The sequence below is a fragment of the Pseudorasbora parva genome, chromosome 22 (assembly GCF_024679245.1).
Source record: "Pseudorasbora parva isolate DD20220531a chromosome 22, ASM2467924v1, whole genome shotgun sequence".
NCBI classification, from domain to species: Eukaryota; Metazoa; Chordata; class Actinopteri; order Cypriniformes; family Gobionidae; genus Pseudorasbora; species Pseudorasbora parva.
The window spans coordinates 24,368,182-24,386,352 of NC_090193.1; the positions used below are offsets into that span (position 1 = coordinate 24,368,182).

At 39.2% G+C, this 18,171-nt stretch overlaps 1 protein-coding gene across 1 annotated transcript in view; it reads left to right on the forward strand.

The window, feature by feature from the left end:
* The window catches only part of lrrn2 (leucine rich repeat neuronal 2), a 67,948-nt gene extending 51,630 nt beyond the window's left edge, over nt 1-16,318 (forward strand). Inside the window, exon 2 of the mRNA XM_067431278.1 lies at nt 12,104-16,318. Within this exon, the coding sequence (XP_067287379.1) occupies nt 12,412-14,580 (2,169 nt within the window). The 5' untranslated portion in view covers nt 12,104-12,411 and the 3' untranslated portion in view covers nt 14,581-16,318. The remainder of the gene's footprint in view (nt 1-12,103) is intronic.
* The last annotated feature ends 1,853 nt before the right edge of the window (nt 16,319-18,171 follow it).

An 18,171-nucleotide genomic window follows, 5' to 3' on the forward strand; every position in this document is an offset into this window, starting at 1 on the left:
GATTTTGATGTAGCCTGCCTGCTGCACTCACACACTCACACTCACACTCTCACACTCACACTCTCACACTCACACTCACACTCACACTCTCACACACACACACACACACACACACACACACACACACACACACACACACACACACACACACACACACTGTGACAAGGAATACACAATCTCCATTATTGTATGACTAAACATATTTAGATCTGCCTTAATTGCATTGGAAGATTCCTGAACACACACAGTGGTTATTATATATATATGTATATCTTCATAATTGTGATTGAATATTATTGATGTTATTATTATATGCATATCATCTATTTTAATATATAAACTGCACTGACTTTTTGCTGCATTTCTTTAAGTAATCCAGACCAAGAATACTTAAATTCCGCTGTCACTTTATCCCAGTGATAGTGAAGAATTAGGTGATTAAATATATTTAATCCACCCCACCAATTATGACCTTGAAAAACACTTGAGAGAAGGTGTACCAATCGCACTGCTGACATGAACCCACATTGTTTTTTATTTTTGTTTTCTTGCATTGTATGTTCTTATGCATTTCTCTACGGTTTTAAGTTCATCAGTGTTCAGTCGTTAAGTGGACATTAAGACTCTTTTCAGGTGTCAACTACGGAGAAGCCTTCCACCTATTGAAATCTACCCAGTGAACCACACCATTGGAGGTGTGAGGATTACACAAGGAGAGTCAGATTATCGGGAAGGTGCAGAAGCAGAAGCTTCCCCATGAAGAAGTGACACGTTAACTGAACATTCACCAAGGTCCGAGACTGACTCTATGAACATGCTGTGCTGAACCACAGGTAGAACACCTGAACACATTCACCCACCAGCTGAAACTCAAGCTACACAAACCTGGTGAGACTGTGTCCTGCAGGTGAACAAAGAGCCTTCCGAAGGGCTCTGCAGCTGCTAAGACAATTTCTTCATCTCAAGGATTGAACCAACGTCTAACCAACGTCTAACAGTGATCCCATAGGACCACCAGAGTTTGACCCATTGGGATCAAGAGGTGGAACTGTAAGACTGAAAAAACTAGTATATGCCGAAATGTCTGAATGAAGAACAAAGACTCTCTGAGAAAATAAGGAAATTAACATCTGAACTGTCCCTCACACACCACTGGAGACACAAGTCTCACCTCACTATCAGCTAATCTACATCTTTCCCTATTGACTCCCTCTCCCCCAATTCATTCCCTCTCTCATGCTGAGATCACTGAAAATGCATCCAGAATCTCTATATTACAATGTCAATCCACACGATCGAGTATCATATGTGTTTGATATCGTTTGAAATGTCTCAGTGCGACTGGTACAAATATCTCAACTCCACAGAAGTTAACCAAAAGATAATCAATGTTTTAAGAGTTTAAAGATATCTTGTCTTAGTTTGGTGGGTGTGGCTTTCAGCCATTTGGCCTTTGGATCAATACAAGTCTTGATCAATGCAAATTCCCATTGTGCACTTGTGTTTACATTTGAAAGAGTTTGTGCATTTGTTTCTGGGTATTTAAGGAAATGTTGCAAAGAGCTCAAGGCTTGACACTTTAAACCGGTCAGCCCGTAATGCTGGATGTCTCTCAAGATAGCCAGCATTATGTAATTTTCAGAAGTCAGGTATACATTTCATTCTTTACTTCAGAGTATTTGATGTTATATATGGATTACCTTTGAATTGACTATGTAATTGGCTTTATACATTTACCTGACTGTTAAATAAATTGTTACACTTTGATGGATTCTGACTTGCTCTGGAATTATTCAGGTTGGGTATAATTTCAACAAAGGGTTAAACGGAATAATTAAATGTGTACTTAAACTATTAAAAATGAATGACCAAATAACCAATTGACATTCTAACCCAAATTCTAAATTATAATTAAATGGAGTCAGATTAAGAGGAATTTGAATAAAATCCCCTTTGCCCCGCTGAAAAGACGAACGCGCAACGACCTTCAACCGCCGATCGTTAGCCTCCATTGGGACGATTTGGGCGGCCTTACAGTATCGTATCTATTCTGTGGAAAATTAATATTTTAAGCGTTTTAATATCAAAATTCAATATTTTTCTTTTGATATTCAAAATGTTATAACTATATATATATATATATATATATATATATATATATATATATATATATATATATATATATATATATACACATACACACACACACATGCATACATACATACATACATTTGATGCCAAGTAATAATAATATATCCACAACAGTAGAGTTGTTATTACTTAGTAAGAAAATAGTTTTACTAGCAGGTAAATGTTTAAATAAATGATAAATCAAGACCAAATTAATCTTCACTTCATATAACTCATGTAACAATACTTTGAAATCTGCAATTTTATAATGGAGACCAAGTCAAACCAGTCATAAAAGTCACAGCCCACACTTTTCCTTATTGCACGGCCTGTTTACTCTGAAATATGTCAGATTATGAAAGTAAAATGTAAACTGACAAAATATGCTGTTTCATTATGACTGTAAAAGATCTGCTAAAAAAAACTAATTTTAAAAATGATTTCAAAAATCAAGTATTAATTCCAATGTTTTGCAATATTTGTTAGTTGGCAGTGTGAAGGAGCAGACCTGTTATGCAGAGCTCCTTCAACTTTCACACTGACCTTGTGAAACACGGAGGCAGATCTCCATGGCAACTCTGCAGCGAGCACTGCAATAGCTCCTTCCAAGAAATAAATGACGGTGGCTCTGCAGAGGGTAACAACAGAAGCAGAAAGAGAGGGAGATAGAAAGATATCACAACTTTTTATTAGTAAAGCACATTAGACGCATTTCAACACACACAAAAAAACAAACAAACAGCTGGTCTCGATTACACATTCTTTTACTCTATAAAAGGTGAACGGCTTCTTGTCCCATTCTAAAAAAAAGAAGCTGCTATCAACTCGCTGCCGCAGCACTCATCTAATTATTACAAAGGTCAATATTCCTCAGGAAGGTGAATGAGAATATACGACACTCTCCTGAGACGCAGGTGGTGGGGGGGATGCTGCGGTAAGGATGGAATAATTCTTGTTCATATCCTAGTTTGCATCTATCTAGCATATAAAACTGCTTCATAAAGAGCTATGTGATGACATATGGGTAATAGCTAATAATATATATATATATATATATATATATATATATATATATATATATATATATATATATATATATATATATATATATATATATATATATATATTCAACCTGTCGCTTTACAAAATATTTCAATTAACATGAAGAAAGCCCAAAGGTATTACATTTTAATAATCGATGTAATTTACGTCACCGTAATTTGAAGATGGATAGATATAAGCTGATATGTGTGCAGCTATTCTGTACAGCTTTTAAGTGCACATTTTTAATTCACTCTCTAAATGACTCCATCAGGTGAATTATAATTACACAAAGAGGCTTATGAAACACTATTAGGGGTCGTTCACACGGGACAAGCTGTTGCATTCAAAAACAGCTGCAACTAAACAAAATGTGCCCTGGTTAAAAGATGTCCATGTAGCACATAGAAAAGTCATTAAAAACAGCCCACTCGTTTCTCTTCAAATGGAGGTGGGCTCGGGGGCCTTATCCCAAGACAGGCATCTAATCAGAGAGTTTTAAGGGGGGTTTTTGGAGGCAGTGAGGACCCTTTCAGGCTGTGAAGTTCCTTTGAAGTCATGATAATACAAGGGTGCTCACCCTTCCATTCCCTGGAGGAATTGCCCAAAGCCTTGGTAAGACAGACTCACGCTAATAAAGGCAAAGATGAAAATCCCCAATCAGATTCCATCTGTGGAAATGGTGGATTAACCTGGCTTTGAATCACCAAGTCGATGTTTACGACATTGGACGGCCTTGGGTAAATCCAATGCTGGCACACTCAAGGGCCCTTCTCCATGTTTTGTATCAGCCTTTTCTCAGAATAAAGAGGAATATTCAATTAACTCGTGCAGTTGCAGCTTCAGGTGTTGTTCCCCTTGTTATTATTCAAAAGCTTTCTTCTTTGTCTCTAGGGTTAGTGAAACCAGGTGTGGATCTCACTTTTTGGCATAAACCAAGCTTGCGTATGCATAAGTTGTGTGTGTGTGCGCGTGCATGTACCTCGAAAACAAACAACTCTTGCAAAGACTGGAACAAATAAGGATTACTTGCAACCAAATAAACACAAACAGATGCTGGAAAAGCAGTAGCTTCGGATAATACAGGAAATCTGGTCACTATTGTGCAGGACATTTGCATAGACGAGTCTCCACCATGGTAAATTTTGTCCCTACTACTTTATGAATTTATTATTGTGTCATCTTATACAGAACAAGCATCTGTTGAGCAGGAGGTTTCATTTTGTCAATGCGTTATAATGAGTGGCAATATATTCTTTGTGCCGTGTAGTTAGTCATAGTCAAAAAAAAGTAACAGAGGCGAAATGTTCTCTCAAACACACTGATTGCTGTCAATCGCTTTTCAATTTTTCCCTTTAAAAAAAAATATTTAAAAAAGATGTAGATTTTTTTTTATTGTTATATTAGGGTAGATTAAAACCTGGAACCTAGAATTCTAAGCAAAAGTGTCACCAACATTTATTCATGGCTAGATATGACATACATTACATAGCATACCTTAAATACACTGTATATGCCACTATTTATTTATTAAAACAGTATTACAGATAGATTACATGTTAGATATGCATCACCTAGTTTATATCATATATCATATCTAACCATGAGCTCAGAATTTCCGAGATGTCCTAAGCAGCATGTCTGAGTCCTCAGTGCTTTTTTAAAAAAGTGACATTGATAGACTTGTAGATAAACTTGTGCAAGTTACTCCAGGTAAAGTCAGGGCCACTGGAAGCAAAAGAGGTCAAACTAAAGTTTTGAAAAGCAGAGAGAGACAGTATGTGTGGCAGTAGAGTCAGGTTGTGCTGTCGGAGCTTGATATTAGAGTTGGCAGAAAATAGGCTGGCAAGGTCAGTGCAGGTGAAAGCAGCAGGAGACAGACAGTTCAGTTCTTTCATTCAATTCCAGTGTTACACACACACACACACACACACACACACACACACACACACACACACACACACACACACACACACACACACACACACACACACACACACACACACACACACACACACAATATAACAATATAAAAGCAAACAACATTTAGTGGCCTCAAAGTGTTTTTGGACATTTAAGTAACACTTATGCATATGTATAAATGTCATTGCATAGACCTTAGTCAGGGTAGTGCCATATTTCATTTTGACAGGAATGAAAACAAGGCTGTGACAGATAGAAATACAGTGCATTCAATGGATTGTACTGTTGTTTAAAGGTGCACTATGTAAGATTTTTACAGTAAAATATCCCAAAAACCATCAGGCCAGTGTTACATATTTTGTTCAATTGAGTTCTAACAATATCCCAAATGTTTCCAAGTATTTGTAAATTGTGAGAAAAATTGCTGTTTTAATAGCCTAGAAATCTAGACGCAACCTAGCGGCAGAAAATTTAATATGCCCGCGAGTGTCGTCTAGGAACTCTTAATACCCTTCTGAGCTGTATTCCTCACAATCTGGACGGGCCAATCACATCGTATATAGAGTCGGTGGGCAGGGCCATAATGACGACGGCCGAGTTGCGTTTGCGTGCTTCTAGTAAACACAGAAACTGGTGAACGGCGGTCTTTCGAATCAGCTTTGACTGCGATTCTGGAAGACTTGGAGTTAAGCTTTTCTCTGAGAAAAGAACAAAGAACGGCACTGAAGTCATTCTTAAAAAGGGAAGATGTGTTCGGAGTTTAGCCGACCGGATATGGAGAATGTTTAATCTATCAACAAGCTCTGCTTCACCTTCGTTGCTCAGGTTGGTTGTAGCGCTATCCTATCGCGTGCAGAGGGAGTTTGAAAGACAACCGTTTATCCCGCCCCTCGGATTGAGCCCTGTCTATGGTGAGTTTCCAGACCAAACATCTTGATGTGGGTCTGGCTTGTCAGGCTACTGTTTTAACCAATAAACCGAGATGTCTGAGGAAGTTGCCTGTCAATTCCGTTATATCTGTGTTACCCTTAGTTTCCGTTTTTTTTCTGCAGAAGCGCTTTACTCTTAGCAGTGTGTAACAAGTGTCACAGCAGCCGCTGAGCGAACACACAGAGTAACGTCATAACATCAGTTTAAACACACTTACATGTATTATAAACAGAGCTGCGTTACCTCATACTCATGACCGGAAAAGCAGAACTGACCCAGCGACTGAGTCCCGCCATAATAAAAGTCCCGCTGCAACACGAGCCGTGCGTTACTTAACAAATCGCTCCAGCGGCCTTGCTCAGCTCCCATTTACATTTACGCATTTAAAAGATGCTTGTATCCAAAGCGACTTACATTGCATTCAAGGTACACATTTTACATTTTGGCAGTTCTCCCAGTTTGGCAGCTCCCACAACACTCGGTCCTGCTCTGGTACGTACTACAGTAACGTTAATAACCGCATCCATGAACTTGTCCTATCCCCATTCTTTCTTTTGAAGACCACATGTCTCAAGATTCTGAGCACTAACTTGCTGTCTTGAAACTGCACCTGTTTTGAATAGGCGCCCTCTACTGGACGGAAAAGTTAAATAGTGTAGCTTTAACAACTGAACGACTGTTCAGCTGATGAAACAACAAAAGCTCCATGAAACAGTTTTAACATTTGTGAAAATTATGTTATCTAGGACCTTTATAAAATAAAATGCAAGTGCCATTTATTTTTAAGAAATATTGCACAATTTTCACAAAAAAAGTAATTGAAATAAAAAGATGGCCAAGAAAGATTAGGTTAGTTTTGAGAAAAGCATTATTTGTGTGCAGAAGTCACTCGTTTTCATATTTTAGATTGAATGTAATTGCATCTATAATTAAAATAAATAAATGTGCATAAGAGTGCCATGTCCAAGTGTGTTTGAATATGTATGGTGTTCAGGATTGGAGTTTGTGGTAAGAAAAAATCTAAAGTATTCTTTTTGAGTCTTATCAAACTAACTAAGACAGCCGGGTCCTTTCATTATCCGTGAACATCTTTCACTCTTTGCAGTGTTCTGTATTCAGTTGAAAGAGAGCAGGACTATTCACATCCTTTCACTACAAACCCATAACAATTTATGGATTCTACATTGATTCAGATATTCCCTTTTATTTCATAACCTGAAGCATGCTTCATAAATAAGTAATATTGCCAGTAATTTCAGTCATTAATCAGCACACACTTTTATTTAAGAAAAATGGCTTGAAGGAAACCATGATAATACACGAGGATAAGATAGGATTATGCACTGGATAATAATGAGATAAAAGCAAGCAAAAGCAAAGGAATTAAATAAATAAAGCAAGTGTGAAGTTATTACTTTGGCACAGAGTAAACAAACAAATACTGTTCGACCCAAAACAGCCATTAATGCAACGTACAAACCCACCTTTGAGAACCGGGCAATCGTTTCCAGGTGTGTGCAACCATGAAGAATTATTCATAGAGTCTGGCAAATCTGCATTACTGCTAGAGTGCAAACAGACCTTTTTTCTTTTCCACTCAACGTTAAGCTCTGAAATGAGTCGTTGAAGGAGAGGATAGGCGGAGCTTTGGCACAGAGATCCAGGCATCAGCATGCAGCCAGAGGTGGCTCGTAAACTCCCCTATCAGCAATCATGCCATGAATGAACAACAGGGCCGTGAGGAAACTGGCGACAGCAAATTCGGTTAATCCCTGCAATCTGCAAAGCAAATCAAGAACATAAATTGTGATTAAACTGAAACAAAGCATGGTTTTATTTTGGTTTGAAAAGAATCTGAGAAAAAAAAGAAGAGAAAAAAACCTTTGCAGGGATGCATTTATCAGGATAGTGACAGGATTGCATGTTCCATTGGTCAAATCACAAGCTGGTGTCAAAATGTCTTTAAGCATGTCTTGCCATTATATTCTTTGTTGCCATTGTATTCTTTGTAATCCATTGTTAAGGTCAACAAAAGACGATTATTGTGAACAGGAAGCTTTCAGAGCCACATTGAAACATGTCAAATACATTCTCATTTGTGTAGGCTGCATCAGACATCACAGTATCTGACTCGAAAACCTCGAGGAATAGAGAATGTGTCAGTAGAAACACGTTCAACCACTCTTGTAGTAGTATAATTCATGTACAAATTACTCGTTTACAGTTTATTTTTAGTAAATCAAAACTAAAGCCCGTCACAACTAAATGATCCGTTTGAGCCGGAGAAAGACGGTGTACTCGTATTATAAATGGGGGTAAGTGCAGTACACAATATGGCGGATGGAAGTCCCACCTTCTAAATAAGAGGTTAATGGTAAAGTTGCGGCATTAATACAGCTGCTATATTTGTTATACTTTCTGCATCCGTGAGTGCGCAAGGGTCTGCTAGAGTCCTTGTGGTGTAAAAATCATAATCGCAGGGTGTATATGGATGCTCTATGCTGACATCAGTGTGCCTCCCAATTTTGTGACCGCACATACTAGGCTACAAAAACATGGACTTCGAATTTGAAGAGGCTGGGTTAAGCAGTCCTTCGCTACCCGCACCTCTACAATTTGTTGTTAAAGGTACCGTCCTTTGCGATTCCATCTTTCAAACTTTAGTTAGTGTGTAATGTTGCTGTTAGAGCATAAATAATACCTGTAAAATTATAAAGCTCAAAGTTCAATGCCAAGCGAGATATTTTATTTAACAGAAGTTCCCTTTCAAAGACTACAGTGAACGGCCGGTTTGGACTACACCCCTGCACTTCCTGCTTTAATGACACAACTAAAACCGTTTGTTGACGAACCCTCCGTCCACAAGAACACGCAAATTCGGGGGCGTTGTCCTTTTGCTCTCGCAGGTCGAGAATAGAAGCGTTGTTTTTGTAGTGTTTGTTTGTCGCCATGCCATTGAAACGCTGTCATTTTCATCCCGAAGTCAAATCACCTTTGTTTGGCCTTCCCACGGACGATGTATGAGATCAATGGCTACAGTTTATGGTTAACTCGGTTCCGGAAAATTATAATCACAATTTAAAACTATGTGCAGCACATTTTGCTGAGGACTGCTTCCTCAATCTCAATCAGTTTAATGCCGGATTCGCAGAAAGATTATTCTTAAATTATGATGCAGTTCCCTCTTTGTTGGACCTATGGACCACAACCGGTAAGTGTATTTTATTATTTAAGTCGGTCAGTTTAACAGTTTATGTAACTCATGACACAAAGTGCAACGCTGTTTAGCTTTGTTAACTAACGTTAGATGGTAATTGAAACTAATCCGAAAAACTTAGCATATAAAAGTGTAGTAATTCATTCAGACACCATCGATTGTTGGTGTTTGCAATGATCAGTTTAAACTACTGAATAGACAGCTTACCATTCTGAAACATCCAGCAAAAGTCTTTCCTGAGCAGGTTGTAGTCGATCCTCTTCGATATTCTCCGGGTCTGATTCAGACTCAAATTGATAAGGCAATATAGACATTTTTGCAATAACATTGAGCGCGCGTATCTACCCGCTATGATAAGAGGCAGGACCTTTCCAGCGTGCACTAAGCTGCTGTCCAATCACAGCGCGGGAAGCCCAATCAGAACTCGTTACGTATTTTTGAAGGAGGGACTTCATAGAACAAGGAAATCATCAGGCCGTTTTTAGGACAGAGGAAACACCGGTATAGAGATAAGTAAATTGTGTGGAAAATACTGTTTTTTTACACGCGAAACATGAACTCATGTTATATTGCACACTGTAAACATAATCAAAGCTTCGAAAACACGCAAAGAATGGGACCTTGATACCTTGGGACCAAAGAATGGGAAAACAATATAAAGAGCCAGATGTGCAATAATTTCTGTCAGATAGGAAGTCTACACGGCGAAATACTGTGCCTGTACGGAACATCATCTGCCGAGCAGCCCCCAGCATACACTTTCAGTAGTATAAATACAAGTAGTCCACGTCCGTGCTGCCCATGTACACGTCCGGATTAGAGTATCATTGGCGATTTCAAATATGACATTTAATCGTAAGCTTGGTGAGTTTTGGAGAATATGATGTTTCCCAATTCAAAGAGATAGGAGCTGCACTTGCATGCGCGAGAGGCATTTCAAAGATGGCCTCAGAGTGAAACGACTCGTCTTAGAGAGACTTTAGTAGAATCAAAATTAATTTTATATATTTAGCTATAGATTTTATATGGACAAGTGTCTGAAATATTAGAATCAAAGAGCGCGTGTGACACAGAACTGAACCAAATCTGGGAATCTGTATTGATATCTAGCTTTAATGGCCTTATGACAGCAAGAGATGAAAACACATTTATTTAGAGATGATAAAACGGGACCTACAAGATGGGACCACCTGTTGCATGGCACCACAAGAGCTGTTTTGTTCTAGGGGCCTCCTGCACTTACTTTGCCCAGCCTTGCATGCTTCTTTCTGGCTAAAATGAGAGCAAAAAGCAGTGAAAAGAAAGATTAGTGGGCGAACTCTGCAAATGCATTATTTAGCATGCACAAGCGAGCAGCCCACACGCAAACTTCTCCATTCACCTCACATTAGGGGCACTCAAGACACCCTCACAACCCATTACGAAGCAGGCAGGGAATTGACAGTACGCAAAACATCCCAGGACCAGCTGGGCCAAGGTAACAGGGTGCATCATGAGGGCCAAGCTTCTGCTTGAGAAGTTGACACTTTGTAAATGAGCTTGAAGGTGAAGTGCACAAGCTGATGGGTGGCGGGGGAGAGATCAGGGCTTGCTCACATAAGCCCGTTGATAGCTATGGATTGTTCTTCTATCCCTTCACGCCAGTGTGCTGAGAGAGAGTGAAGAAGAAGCACAAACAGTCCCTGAACCGGCAGGTAGATCCCTGGGGGACAAAAGAGAGACAGAGAGAACATTAGGTTTAATTGGGCATTCAGGAGAAGGATGGATTACTGTGATAGAGCTTTGAGGAAGGGAGGAAAAGGGTGGATGCTATAATCAGAGCAAGTACATCTGCCATTTTACCATGTAGATGTGGTGTCTAAATGAAGCATGAATATTGCATTGCTGTGGAGCAAAAGGTGCTGTGAAGGTACCAAAGTCATCTCCAAAAAAGAATATAATATGCATTGTTGTCTAAACTTATGCAATGTTGTTTATTTTATCTGATTCAATGAAGATTTTTGTTTCAAAGATACAGTTTGGTTATTTTAAAGGGTGTGTAGGGGAGAGCATATACTAATAACAGGAACTAAACCAGACCATTGACCATTGCAATATATAGTACTAGTGGTATTGCATTACTCCCAATCTGATGTTCTGAAGGTTAACTATGAAAAGGGTTTCTACTTTTCTCCAAAAGTAGAGAGGCTCTAAATCCAAAGTAGACAGTTGAAAGATTTCCTCTACACACCGTGTCACAAAGTTTAAACAAAGTAGGTTAGACCACAGTCAGAGTTTCTTCCCTTAATGCATTTTTATGTCCCCTCTGAGTCCACGTCTTATGAATTTAGCCAAAAACATGTCATATTTCCCCCATTCCTTACAAGCCTCCAGCATATGAGTAATACCAGGGCCCTGATTATTTGCAGAGCTAAATCCTAAGCCATGAATTAGGCTCACTAAATTTCAGCCTGCATTTCTCTCGTATTTTCACAGTAGTCATTTTCTGGCATCTACAAGACGTGCAGTGAAATTCAACTGGAATGTCCCAGAACTAATACAGAGGAGCTCTTTACAATATACAGGCTGAGAAGCTAGCTAAGTGTTTTGATAGCAACCAAGATATTCTACATTCTTTACAGCAAAAATGTATAACTATGAATAAACAACTATACTGTACGCTATTTTTATTTAACAAAAAATGTGAGGAGATTAATTAAAGGACAACTGGAACGCGTTTGTGTGTGAAAAAATTTAAAGGTTAAACAATAAATGAAGCTACAGCATTCTCTGGCAAATGTAAATGAAAACCTTGTGATATAATTCCTCTGTAATATCTCCTGTGACTAAATGTTGTATTTTTATTTTTTTTGTATTTTCCAGGTGTGCCCCTAAACCAATCCGAAAACATACTCTGCTATGCTAGGATGTAAGATCAATGGAGTGAGACTGGAGAGAATTAAAGCCATCCGAAGGGGACAGAAAGGGGACTTTGAGATACTCGTGTAACTACTTCACAAGACTGGGGATGAAGAAACGCTTCATCTTTGAAACAACTTATTTTGTGAAATTCAACTAAACCCTTGGCTCTCCTGTCACATGAAATTGATAAATAAGTAAGAGACTGTTATTAAAAGTGAACCGAAGAGTCTAGCTTACAGTGAATCTACATCAAATTATATCAGTTCATTATGAAAATGGGACAGATTGCAATATTTCTTCTGCACACACATCTGCTGCTTGGAGTTGCAAGCGCCCTGGTCATCCAATCTATGCCCTGGAGAGTGCCCTGCCCTCACCAGTGTGTCTGCCAAATCAAGCCCTGGTACTCTCCCCAGTCTGTGTACAGAGAGGCTCCTACAGTAGACTGCAATGACCTGCTACTTATCCAGCTGCCCACTTCCCTCCCTCAAGAGACACAAACCCTCCGGCTGCAAAGTAACCTCATCAGTTCTGTGGACCAGAGTGAACTCCAGGGCCTTGTCAATCTGACAGAGTTGGATCTCTCACATAACAGCTTTACCAGTACCCGCAACCTGAGAATAACTGACCTGCCAGCTCTTCTCAGCCTACACATGGAGGAAAACCAGCTGAGACACCTCCCAGAAGCAGCTTTCTTTGGTCTCCCTAGACTGCAGGAGTTGTACCTAAATCACAACAGGCTTCGAAGCATCACCCCTGGGGCCTTTAAGGGTCTGGATAAACTTCTTAGGCTTCATCTCAACTCTAACCGGTTGGTTGTGATTGACCGGCGCTGGTTCCATGCTTTGCCACAACTGGAAGTGCTTATGATTGGTGGAAACCCTGTGGACACTATTCAGGACCTAAATTTTAAACCACTGGGCTCTTTGCGTAGTCTTGTCTTGGCAGGCATGGGCTTACGCGAGATCTCAGAGCGAGCGTTAGAGGGGCTTCAAAATCTGGAGAGCATTAGCTTTTATGATAATCACCTAATAAAGGTTCCAAAAGAGGCATTGCAAAAGTTGCCGGGTCTAAAGTTCCTTGACTTGAACAAGAACCCCATTCAGCTAGTACAGAGGGGAGACTTTAGAAATATGCTTCACCTCAAGGAGCTTGGCTTAAACAACATGGAAGAGCTGATCTCTATTGAGCACTCAGCAATGGAAAACTTGCCTGAACTGACCAAACTGGAGATCACAAACAATCCCCGTCTCTCCTATATCCACCCTCAGGCCTTCCAAAAGTTGTCGAGTATGGAAAGTCTAATGTTGAACAGTAATGCCTTGAGTGCCCTGCATAGCCAGACAGTAAGGTCACTGCCCAGCCTTCAAGAAATCAGCTTGCACACCAATCCCATTCGCTGTGACTGCCTGATCCGCTGGGTGGGAGCCGACAATGACAAGCCGGTCCGTTTCATTGAGCCTCAATCCACATTCTGTTCTGAGCCTCCTGAACTGAAAGCCCGGCGAGTTAAAGAAGTCTCATTCAGAGAGATGGCAGACAGCTGCCTGCCCTTGATTGCCCCAAGCACATTTCCCTCTTACATTGAAGTCAAACATGGAGACAACGTAGCCTTGCACTGTCGAGCCCTAGCAGAGCCAGAGCCAAGTATCTACTGGGTCATTCCCAAAGGTGTGAGACTGACTCCATCCAACAGCTATGGCCGTTATCAGGTTCTCACAGAAGGCACCTTAGAGATTTTTGGAGTCACTGTTGAAGAGGCCGGCTTCTACACTTGTGTTGCGCAGAACCTAGTAGGAGCCGATACTAGAAGCTTGACTCTACAGGTGGAGGGGGGTGATAAGGTTCATGGAAATATTCAAAAGACAGAGGATAGCTTTGAAGTTCAAGATGTCAAAGAAAGGTATGCTTTACTAACCTGGCAAGCAAGCCGTAACATCCCAATCGTCCATTTATCTTGGGTGGCCAATGGTAGTCTAGAAGACCATCACAGGCACAGCACTCGAGTTCTAGCTGGGACCAGGAGATTCAACCTAACCCGTCTGCAACCAGGCACTCACTACAAAGTTTGTCTACACTTGGCACCAAATGACACCTCATGTGTCCACCTAAGAACCAAGGTAGTGTCCATGCAAGATCCTTTACCAGACCTGACCCCAGCAGTCCTGTTGGCGGTCTCAGCTCTGCTCATTTTACTAATGGCCAGAGCATGTAATGGGGGAGCCTCATTCAGTTGGAAAGACCACATGCTGGAGTTTGAGAAACCCCACACCACCATTCTGACCCAAGAGGCGAAGGCTTTCATGACTTCTCCAATACCAGTAAAGCACCTGAATCAGCAGGACACAGACAAAGTCCTATCAGATGGCAGAGGGAAAGACCTCAGAAATAATTTGATGGGGCAAGATTCTCAGGGGCTAACAAAAGAGGCATGCTGAGCAGAATAAAGAGTTCAAGAAGGATGGACATATTAAATCCCTGGAGTACAAGCTCCGCAAGGTTCACTTTACTGATCTGACAGATACAACTACTGAAAGTCTGAAATAAACGATACTATAAATTTATATAGCAGACCTGCTTCACATAACAGCGACTGAGTTTCAAGTATAGTATAACAAAAGAAATTAAAAAAAGATATTTGTATTTATTTTGTAACAAGAACAGATACAACAGGTGTATATTAAAAGCATTTGTTCATATATTCACATACAATATATCATCAAAGGACACTTAAGCTGTGCTGCCAATCATAAATAACTGTTCATATAGAGTCTGTTTATATGCAACCTCACACCTTTTATGAGTCTGTGACACAACAGACCAACAGGTTGTAGAAAGATACGCACTTATATATTTTTAATACTGAAGAAGAGACTGACTTGACAGAAAAGAAATAGCAAGGAAGCCTCTAAAGAACTCAAAAAGACAGAATTGACGTTTTCTGAAAGGCGGTCTACCGGCTGTGGACAACAATTCACTTTTCTTTTTGTGGTGAAATCAAACAGACTATTTTAAAGCAGGCATTACGAAAAGTGCTGATATAAAGGGAGGTGTCTTTAATGTTGTATAACTAATGTTGTATGTACTCTCTCTTTAACAGTGTGTTAAATTGTGCTCTGTACAAGGACCCCAAGAGAACACTCCAAAGTAAAGACCATCCCAGAGAAAGGGAATGTTTTTAGCTTATATAAGAAAAAAATGTGTTCTCCCCTAAATATAGACTGATCTATACATTGACAAGGGCCACACACTTATGACCTAATCTGCTCTGAGTGGGATGTTTTCCTATGTTGGTTTCCTCATTCCTGAAATATTGCAGACCCTTGCTTAGAAAACCAACCCAAGTGAACAGATGTTCCAATGCTGATGGACATACAGCCTAGACATGGCATAGCCTCTTTGTTCAAACATGTCAAACAAGAAGAGGGGTCATGGAGAAAGCGTGTGGAAAAGCCCCAAGATGCCATTCCATCCAGCAATGAAGGCATAAGTTTGTTGACAGGGAAGAGATCCACATCTACTTGCACACTGTTTTGTACAAAGCAAGCACGGCAGAGATCCCACCTCTTTCAGTACTGATGAAAACAACGGGTCCTGTCGGGCTACTAATGGGACACCCTTCGTGGAAAGGTAGTGCCGACTCTTCTGTCTTTACAAAGAGAAAAATGAATTCAAAAATGGGCTTTTTCTTAAACCGTTTGTCAGGTGACTATTCAATGCACAGTATATGAGCACTGCTCTGACTGCTGGACAGCTACAGTAATGAGAGACATATCCAGTGAAAGAAGGGTCAGAGGGCACCGGTGAGCCTCTCTTTCATCCGGGAAAGGAAATGAAGCAGCATTGGGGATTGTGAACTGTTCTCTTATATTCTTAAATATGGGGAAATCCATTTTTATAGGCTGTCATTTTACAGTGACTTTGTTTGCTTTGATTTTTTTTGTGTCAGTTTGTGGTTGATGTGCCCTCCTGTTTCAGTGACACTCTCTCTAACTTGACTGTCTCGTCCTAAAATTGATTTCCTTTCATTATTTGTTGATCATTGGTCTTTTTCCCACCCCAAAGCTGTACATAAGTCAATCTGAATTTCCAATTCAACATACCACTTTCTGAAATCATTTAGATGACTGTGTTAAATTCTATTTTGAGCTATTATTAAAACATTTTGGACTGATATCAAGGTTTGATGAATTGCAGGACACCAATTCTGTTTACAGGCATTTTTTTTTGTTTAAAAGTTTGATTTCAGTCAGTCTAAAGCAATTTTTTTTTTTTTTTTTGATGTCAACAGTTTAATCTAATATTAATCTGAAACAGTACCAATCCAATTATGCAAAGTCTAAAAACAGCATATATATATATATATATATATATATATATATATATATATATATATATATATATATATATATATATATATATATATATATATATATTTTTTTTTTTTTTTTCCAAAATATATATATATATAATCCAAAATACAATGTGCAATCTATCAAAAGCATTTGTCAATTTACTTAGAAAGACACATTTAAACCGAGCATGTAAACATACTTAATAGTATGGACACCCTCAATGCATTTAACTTTAAAAATCACACTTTTTTTTAAATTAGGATCTGTTATTATGGAGCCCTTGTGCTGTTGGCCCAAAAGGGGCATAATTTCACAGAACTACCTTAGAGTTAACTGAAGAAACATATCCTCAAATTATAATAGGAACTAATATTAATTCTTTTGAAATGGAAACATCACAACAAGTTACTCCACTTTGTAGAGATTTGCAAAACATCCCTCGGCTTCTTAAATTCACTGAGAAAAAAGCCTCAGGCTGGCAACGCTCTTCTCAGCAGCAAATGGTACATCCATCGCCAGTACTCCCCCTCCAGTGCTCTAACATACCTCAGAATTACAGCTAAGAGCCTGTTGTCTAAAAACAGGAACTTTGAGAGAGTGATTGACGCATGAAGAGGAAAAAAAAAAAGAGCTATATGTTTGGCAGGGGGCAGTGGTTTATAGGCAACATAATAGTGTTCTGCTTCTCTGTAGAAATCATACATAATTGTGAATGACTATAATTGCACATTATTTAAAGGAATATGGAAAGTGGGACAGCAGGGTTCTGTTTCGTAACACTTAATGCCATCCTTCACACTGAAGTGGATCCCTTTCCAATCCATCAAGGCTGGAAATGCCAAACTATAAGGCTCAATGCACCAATGAACAGTAACGTTGCCATTTAATGGAGGGAGAAAAAAAAAAACTTTACAGCGCAAGATCAAAGGAATTTTACATCCAAGTAAGCTCAAATACAACACTATCTGTAGCCAAAGTACATAAATGGTAAGTTTGTTGAATAATGATTTACTAAATGACCTTCACAATTCAATTTCCTGATCAATAGGCACATTGGATTTGATTGCCTGAAGCCTGGGAATAGTTCATTCGGTTTTAGCCCATGTCAAAAAATATAATTTACTATTAAATGCTACACTGGTCAACTGATACAATGTGACATTTGGTATATTACTGGCTCAGAAATTAGGATTAATAGTTATATAATTTTAAAAGGAAAAATCTCAAGCACATTTATAAATAAGGGCCTTGCAGAAACATTTTATCCAGATTCAGTTTATAGAAATTAAAAATTCCAAAAAAAGAAAGAAGTGAAATGTATTTCCAGAAGCATGCAGTCTCTGTGATGTATGGGGATACAGGTTTACATTGATATAAAAAATAAGACACGGCTGCTTGGCCATTTTGTATAGAAACGCCACAGTTGAGGAATCATTACTCACGTATTGACAAATGAATGTTTGGATGTCACAGTGGGGACTGCTGGTTAAATTATCATGAAGCGGAAGCCGCATCAAAGCACCCAGACAGGCTGTGCCTGATTGTCCATCAATACTCTCAGCACAAACAGTGGCCACCTATGAGAAAAATCACACATTCTTTCAACAAGATAATTGCACCAAATATATTAACAATGACTCCAGAACAAGTATTGAAATTCAGTTTTGATTTTAT